Source organism: Psittacula echo (genome assembly GCF_963264785.1).
Source record: "Psittacula echo genome assembly, chromosome: 3".
Classification (NCBI taxonomy): Eukaryota; Metazoa; Chordata; class Aves; order Psittaciformes; family Psittacidae; genus Psittacula; species Psittacula echo.
The window spans coordinates 62,683,046-62,691,479 of record NC_137736.1 but is presented as its reverse complement, the minus strand read 5'-3'; the positions used below and the strand labels follow the sequence as shown (position 1 = coordinate 62,691,479).

Below are 8,434 nucleotides of genomic sequence, written 5' to 3'. Positions count from 1 at the left end.
GCTTACATTGTGCCAAACTAGATGATATAATGTAATTTTGTGATAGATTGCAGGAAAACAAATGAAAGAGCCCTTTAAAAAGGAAACTGTAGTAATACAGTTGGAATGAAACATGGTGTTACAAACTCTACTAAATAATGGCAACCTCTTTATCAAAAAAGCTTTATTTCTATAACACTTTATATGAAGTGTGCTACTAAATAACAATAATTAAAAAAGTCATGGTGCTTTTGTCAAAGTCTGGCAGTTCCCTTGCTCTTGCTGTTTTACGTGCATGGAAGGAAAGCAAGGCTGAGAGAGGAGGACTCAGCCTCACGCAGTGCAGACGTGTAGGCACCAGCTATAGTAGGGTAAATGGCATTAGTAATCATCATAGTTGACACCTGCTCCGTGCCTGAAAGCGTGTGGATTTCGTGGACCAATCGGTGCATCTTCATCATAGTGGTGTTGGTAGTACCCACCGTAGTATTCATTGCGAGCACGCCCTAAGCTGGTCCAGTAGGACATGTCATCCTCAAATTTCTGCAGAAAAAAGGGAATACTTTCCTAACCTAAACTTCGCAACAAAGAGAGAGAAACAGAAATGGTGCAACAGGTTCATTCGGTCTCTTTCAGAAATTCAGATCCTTTGTGTGCTTGTCAAAATGAAATCTTTAGCTCTGTGGGTTCTGTGACTTGTACCTACCTTCTCTATGGGATTTATCAGGGTCCAAAGTGCAGGAATTGTCCTGCCCACATGGGACTCATCCAAACACCCACTGCCCCCTGTAAAGTGCTTAAACTGAGGCACTCATTGAACACCTTTAATATTTCTATTACCTTTTCCATGGTGGACGATGAAAACTTTTCAATGTTTTGCACTTAAAAATCTAAAGGTTTGGTTCCCCATTGCCCAATGCCTTTAATCAAAATGTCACTGATTGCAGAGTGGGTGCAACAGGCTTTTGCTTTATGCCTGTGATCTTTTGCTTCTATTTTACATGGGTAAAAATGAAGGTACAGTGCAGCCTTCTAGCTATGGAAATGCAATAAGCAGTTCAATTCTGCTCACAACAGCAGAGGAAAAACTGTGTGCAAGGATATCAAATACTTGCCAAGCCAAAGCCTTTCCATCTGAATGACTCTTTGGAAATATTTTTGGCTGAGATTTGGAAAAAAAGTTTTGCAAAATACACAATGGGTAAGCATGGCCCAAGTCCTTTTCTTGGAGCAAACAGTTATTTCATTGTTAAAACTGTGTCTTAATACTCAAGAAAACCTACGAAGCAGATTCATTGTATCCCACAACAGGCCTCATTTCAGTCTTTGAAATGCACGCAGGATCACAGAGGAGAATTTGTCTTATCTACATGGTTTGTCCTTATTACTTCTCGATATTTGCCCCCGGTCTTTAGTTTCTGATGCATAAAATCACTTTGCTTATTTTTCCTATTCCTGTTGGGGGAGGGTGCTGTAGCCCTGATGTTAAAAAGTCACTTTTATCTGCATAATGCCCAGGGGATAAAACAGAAAAGTATCCTTCATCATTTCGGTCCAAGCAAAGGATTATTTTTCTAATTGTTCCAGCTTTGAAAATGAGTGCATTCATCTTCTAAGCAATCCACATAGCATGAAGGTCCAAAATGTTCTCCAGCTTGCCCGTGCCAATGCAATCTCATTAAACACATTCATGCAGCTAACAGAAGCCAAAACTTCAGCATCTATAGCTATTTTTACCTCTTATTAACATAGAAATTATTCTACATGTGAGACTGCAATAAATGCACATTTTTCACCCTATTTCAGCATCTGTTTACTAAAGCTTTGTGCAGAGCTGCGAACACTTGATTCCACTCCAGTGTTTTTACAGATTAACTGGGTTAATTATCCTTCCATATCTGAAGGTGGCCTACAGGGATGCTGGGGAGAGGGACTCTTCATTAGGGATTGTAGTGACAGGACAAGGGGTAATGGGTTAAAACTTAAACAGGGGAAGTTTAGATTGGATATAAGGAAGAAATTCTTTACTGTGAGGGTGGTGAGACACTGGAATGGGTTGCCCAGGGAGGTTGTGAATGCTCCATCCTTGGCGGTGTTCAAGGCCAGGTTGGACAGAGCCTTGGGTGGCATGGTTTAGTGTGAGGTGTCCCTGCCCATGGCAGGGGGGTTGGAACTTGATAATCTTAAGGTCCTCCCCAACCCAAACCATTCTATGATTCTCATTTGAAGGGAGGTTGGCTGCACATTATCAAATGGTTTCCCTTTCATGTTTAGAGTCGAGGCACAGCAGCCAGTGCTCACAATGCAGTCAGGAGCTGCCTGCACCATGGAGGCCCAGGCGTGCAGTAGGTACATATGGTTAGTGCAATTTCACTGAGGAATGCCAATCATGACAAGCTTGGTGTGAATTTTTCAGAGTGTTTAAAAGTAAATTGATTAGGTTGAGGCTGCCAAATTAATTTCCTGAAATACGATTGATTGCTTTGGGTCTCACTGCCTACTTCTCAAAGCAAGCCTTTGTTTATACATCCATTTGCAATTTATTAAGCGAAGCTCAGTCACAGCCAAGACCTCCACACAAGATTCGAATGTCAATTTTTTCTATTAACAAAATAAGACAGAATTCTCTAACAAATAACGGAGCGTACATTGCTGTGCAGCATTTGCTACTTTGCAAACAGAAACCTCAGTATCTGTGATCAGAAGTGGGGCAACTTCTCTCTGGTTGCCCCCATGGCTGTGCATCCACACTCACAGCCGCACACCCTGAAGCTGTACTGACCCTGGAAAGCTTTTTACTCACCGCCTCATCAAACCCGAGGTACAGGAACTGCTGGTACCACTGCTGTACGTCAGGCTGGCTCCTGTCCCACAGCTGGCGCCTCTGGCGTCTCAGGCTGTTTAGGAACTCCTTGGCCGTTGTTTCTTTCACTGACACCTCGGGCTTCGTGGCAACAGGGGCTGAAATTAACACCCCCCCCCCCAAAAAAAAGAGACATGCCAGGAAATTTTTAGTCATCCTGAGGCTTGCAGCAAGTAAGAAAATGGTTCTCACATCATGCCATCACCTTTGGGCTTGGCAGCGCGATGCATGTGACAGCAGTAACAGTAATAAACCCAGCAATCATCGATGTAACAGGATTCCTCAGCTACACCCATCCACTTGGACTTTTGTAAAGCTGTTCTGAGCTCAAAGACAGAAGCTAAGTGAGGAATTTAAGTAAATAAACCCAAACTCAAAGAGCATATACACGACGGATTTGTGCTTTGGGGAGAGGAGACTGGCTTCTGTGCTGCTGTTGCAGAAACGGGAATGGAGATGCGAGGTGAAGTTAAAAAGCCTGAAGAGCCTGGAGAAACACTGTTAACTTACTAGGGTGAAGGGAGGCACACATAAAAAGGTAGATTTTTGAATCTGCTGTTTAAAATGTAGCTTTTAAATAACGAGTGCTACTAAATGCCCTGTATGCCTGAAAATAAAACCCCATCAGGGTTTCATAGGACACTGCTTGGTTGGTGAATGCATGGGAATGCCCTCAACCTGCTAGACCCAGATGTGCCATCTGGCTTACCTCATGCCTAAGGGCTGGCAGTTTTCTATGGCTGCTAGATGAAATTATGTGCCTCCGAAAGGCGCGTATGTGAAGATGGGCTAGCCCCCTGCCATGCATGGAAATGATAAAACATGGCATGGTGTTTTGTCTTCCCTATGAAATGAGAAGCATGTGTATGAATTGGAGGAACGTCTTGCCTTTAGAAGGTTTGCTTCAATGAGGGAGAGACCCAGGAACTTGGACAGGAATGTTTGGAGGATGCGAGGGAAGAGGCTGGGGCAGACAGGAAAGTCAGGTGGAGATGTGAAAACCATTGAAGTAGGAGGTGGGCAGACCCACGGTGGGTGGTGAAGGACTGCAGGGGGACGGAGATTCAAGAGGTAAAAGTGATAGATGAGTTGTTGCAGGAAGAGTGGGAAGCAGCAGGCTGCCCTGCGGTGATGAGCTGGAAACTGATAACTCCCCGTGAGCTCAAGCTGGGTGTTATGGCTGAGAAGCAGGACTGCTGAACAAATGTCATGTCAATGAGGCCTGCACAAGGGACACTGCCAGGGAGGGAACCAGCACTGTGCACTTAGCCTGCTCGCTTTGGCACACACCCGCAGAAGGGGGATGAGGCTGGAATTAAGGGGCTACATATTCCCTCCATCATCAGTGCAAGGCTTTGCAGATCTCCCTGGTCTAGGCCATGATGCTTGTGTGCTGCAAAAGCCTTCCTTTGGGAGGCCCTTCCCATCAGGGGACCCGAACAAACAAGTGGACTGCTGCTGAGGCACAGGGAGGGTTGCTGCGGCAAGCGGTCACTCCTATCTGCATGCAAGCACTTCATACTGGTAAGGCAGGGAACCCACGCGCAGGGAAAACATCTGTGGATGGGACACGTGTTATAGGGCTGGCAAAGAGGTGGCGGGTTACTCCAGGAAAGACCCAGTGGGAAGTTCGGCAGCCTTGCAAAAAGTGGGATTCCGCTCTGTGGGGGATGTAAATTCTTTGCCTTAGACATGGAGCAGGCTGAGGGGAGGACACCAGAACTTCTAGGCTGCTTCAGCCCGCCTCCATCTGCTGCAGTGCTGCTTGTCCCCAGCCAGCTGTGTTTCCACTCCTTTCCCTCAACCAGCGAGCCATTCGGTGCATCTGCCCACTGGGCCCTTGGCCATCATCTCTCCTGTAGAGAAGCAGTCTTCCAAGAAGGAAGCACACATGGGGCCCAGAGGACAAAGGGAACAAGTCAAGGCATCAGAAGCAAGCCCAGTTTGCACATTTCCTTCACTGCACCTGAGCCAGCAGTATTTCCACGTGTTGCAATTCCTTGGAAAAGATTGTGACTTCCCAGAGAATAAACCAGCTAAACGCCACGTCTGCCATGCGTACACTGGAAAAGGCAGATGCCGGAGCAAAATGCCAGCATACTGCCTGGGGCAGGGAACCCTGGTTTTCAGAGGGGACTCTGATGAGCTGAGCCTCCAGCCTTGCCAGTACCACATCCCAAACAGACATAAAACCCCAGCTGGAGTGCTGCATGCAGATCTGGGGAGCCCCAACATAAAAAGGACATGGACCTATTGGAGCAAGTCCAGAGAAGGGTTACAAAGATGACCTGACGACTGGAGCACCTCTGCTATGAAGACAGGCTGAGACAGTTCATCCTGGAGAAGAGAAGGCTTCAGGCACACTTTATAGCAGCTTTCCAATACCTAAAGGGGGCCTTTAGAAGAGGCTGGAGAGGGGCTTTTTGCAAGGGTGTGACAGGACAAGAGAGAATGGCTTTAAACTGAAAGAGGGGAGATTTAGATTAGATATTAGAAAGAAGTTCTTTCCTGTGAGGGTGCTGAGACACTGGCACAGGTTGCCCAGAGAAGCTGTGGCTGCCTCATCCCTGGCAGTGTTCAAGGCCAGGTTGGACAGGGCTTTGAGCAACCTGGTCTGGTAGAAGGTGTCCCTGCCTATGGCAGGGGGTTGGAACTGACTGAGCTTTAAGGTCCCTTCCAACCCAAACTATCCTACGATTCTAGCTGGGTAGCTTTTGGTATGGCATGCAGAGAGAACAGCTGTGTGCTACCAGCTTTGAACTGGGCACTTGTCCACCGTTCCTCTGGCTGTCTGCCTTGAGCTGTAAATTCAGTGGCAACATGTTGGCAAATTGACTGACATCAACTGACTAAAGGAAAAATAAGGGGAAGCACTTCACTGTCTCTTCACTTACCTTCTCGTTTCTGAAGCATCTCTTTAAGCTTATTCCCCCTTGAAGCATCTAGACAAGTAAAAATAAAACACATTTACTGAGAAGGAAAAGGCAAAAAAAAAGTTTGCATCTCAGAGAATGCTGAAAGTATTTTTGTCATAGCTCCAGACCAAGAGCCAAAACTCTGCAGCAAGTTTCTCCCATTGCCTCCCTTTGCTCCCGTTTCCATGATCCAGCACAACATACACTGCAGGGAAGCTTCCGACATCCTCTCCCCAGCTTTTCTTGGCAAGAAAACCCCGATAGTGGCCTCTTCACCAACTAAATCATATTTTTCACCAGAAGACTGCAGCCAGTGCCGGTATTGTGACATGGTGTGCGGGCAGCACAGTAACACTGGGAACCCCAGGTCACTGCCCGAGGGGCGTGCCAATGACCTGGCTACTTCAGACCTGTGCCTGGCAGCCTGTCACAAAGCACACCAAAGCTGTTCCTACTGAAACCCTTTCTCAGAAGGGATCCAAGGCTTTAGCCCGCTGCCGGGCAGTACAACAGATCCGACCTGCAAGCGCTCTGCTGCTCTGGAAAACGAGCTCTTCAAAAGAAAATGCTCAAGTTTCGGCGTGACTGAAGGCGTCCACTCATGCAGGACATCAGGAGGAGGCTCCTTCCTCTCCCCCGGGACGCGTCGGGTCGTGGTTTCCCTCCCCGCATCCCGCATCTATCCCGCACCCCGTCCGGGCCGCGGGCGCTCACTCACCAGGGGCTGCGCAGAGCAGCGGGAGGAGGAGGAGGAGGAAGAGGAGGGAGGCCCCGGGCAGGGCTCCGCGGGGACACGGCGGCAGCATGGCAGCGGAGAGACACCTGGGCTGGAGGAGACGGCAGGATGAGGATGGGGATGGAGACGGAGACGGAGACGGGGCGGAGGGAAGGGGTGCTCCGACCCGCCCCAGCCCGACGCCACGGAAAGGGGCGGGTAGGCGGCCGGGGTGAGAGCGGGGGGCGAGGGCAGCCGCGGTGCGCTGCAGGTCGGGGAGTGCCCGGTAGCCAACGGCCGGTTTGCTAGTTCCCAGCAGGGATTTGGTTTTGTGGTTACGCATAATCCAACTCAGCCGGTGAAGACGTTTCAGCAATTGCTGCAGGGTTTTCTCACAGGGAATTAAAACATAGCGGTAGCACAGCATTTAGCATTTCTCTATGTACAAAGCCAGTTTGTCACTTGGCTGGAACAGCAGAGGGAAATTCAGAGGTTGTCTCGGTGGAAAAATGGATCTGAATCAACCAAAGGTGACCCAGTTCAAGGTTTTTTCTCTCTCCCTTCCTCCCACCCCACCAACTCCCCCCCCAAAGTCCACAGTGCACCGCAACGCATTTTAACTGGTTAGCTCTAAAAATAATTCTGAATTCTTCTTCTGCATATAGACAGGTTTAGTTTATAGCAAAAACTCAAGGACCAAAAGCCAAACTCACAAACTATATAAAACTCCTTGTTCAGCAGTATCATAACTGCAATAGTGCACAAACTTGACTCTGATTCTTCCTAATTCAGACTTAAGTTTCTCTCCGTGAATTCACTGTCTCTCTGCTTCAGAAACACACCAGGTGAGACAAAGCGTAGTGAAATCCTTGCCCATGCTCGGACACAAGCCTCTGTCTTCCATTCCAGCACAGACCCACAACACTCAGGGGATGGTTATGGGCATCTTGCCTGCTGCTGAAGCTGTGCCAGGGTACAGAGGCACACAGGAGGGGTACAGGAGGAGGCCAGGGTGAGCAGGGGTAAGCTGGGCTCTCTCTGTAACCTACTTGTGAGAAATCTGGCAAGTGCAGGGACCTTGGCTCCCTGATCCCTGACTGCTTCCAGATTGGTTACAGATGAAGACATACACACACACACACTGTATATATTGTAATACTATAGAAATATGTGTATTGAATACGTATATGTGTATATATACATATACATGCATGTGTGCTGAAGGAGCTGTGCACTGGTGTGGCAACTCCCTGTGATGAGATGTGGAGCCCATCAGTGTTATTCCAGGCACAGCTAATTGTGGTGGCGGGACAAGACCCTATGCCCGACTTTACCACTCACAGTAAAATACAGAAGCAGCACCAGCGTGGGCTGATCCCTCAGCATTTCCCCAGCCACAGCCTGATCATTGCTTCAGGTGACTGCTTCTGACTGCCCCATGCATCTTTCCACTCGTGAAAAAGTACTTGGAACTGCACCCAAATTGTTTCCCCTTCTTCCTTCCATCCCCCAGCACCCTCAGGGTTATGCTCAGGCCTCTCTGCTCATCACAGTTGAAGCAGCACCGGCAACAGCTTGGAAAAGCAGTGTAGTCACTCCAGCCCAAGTGCCCTTTGCTCTCTGTGAGACCCACAGCTTTGGGGGGCAGAGCAGGAGGCAGCAGCACCTTCCAGGCTTCTGTCTGTGATGGAAGCACTCCCATAGGAGGCTTCAGTTCAGTGCAAATGGGCACCAAATCTAGCTTGCCCTTTCTGTCACTGCTTTTGAGTGGTTTCTCTCCACAACCCCATGTATAAAGTGTCAGCAGATTTAATGGCATGTGTTGGAGCAAACACCCCTTCTTCTGAATCAATACACTCTTTCATCAGCTTAACGCTGACAGCCTCTTTACTGAAACCACCTGAGGTTTCTGAATGACTAGTTGCAGAATATAGCTAGAAGGGACAGCAGTGAAGAGCACAT

General features: G+C 48.2%; 1 protein-coding gene across 1 annotated transcript; it reads right to left on the bottom strand.

Moving 5' to 3' along the window:
* Nucleotides 1–360: 360 nt before the first annotated feature.
* On the bottom strand, nt 361–6,563 carry ECRG4 (ECRG4 augurin precursor; the record flags this gene model as incomplete). The annotated part of the gene is made up of 4 exons (XM_080613854.1): nt 361–522; nt 2,783–2,940; nt 5,737–5,784; nt 6,476–6,563. 4 exons carry the CDS (start codon nt 6,561–6,563, stop codon nt 361–363), a joined length of 456 nt encoding a protein of 151 aa, XP_080469980.1.
* Nucleotides 6,564–8,434: the final 1,871 nt, after the last annotated feature.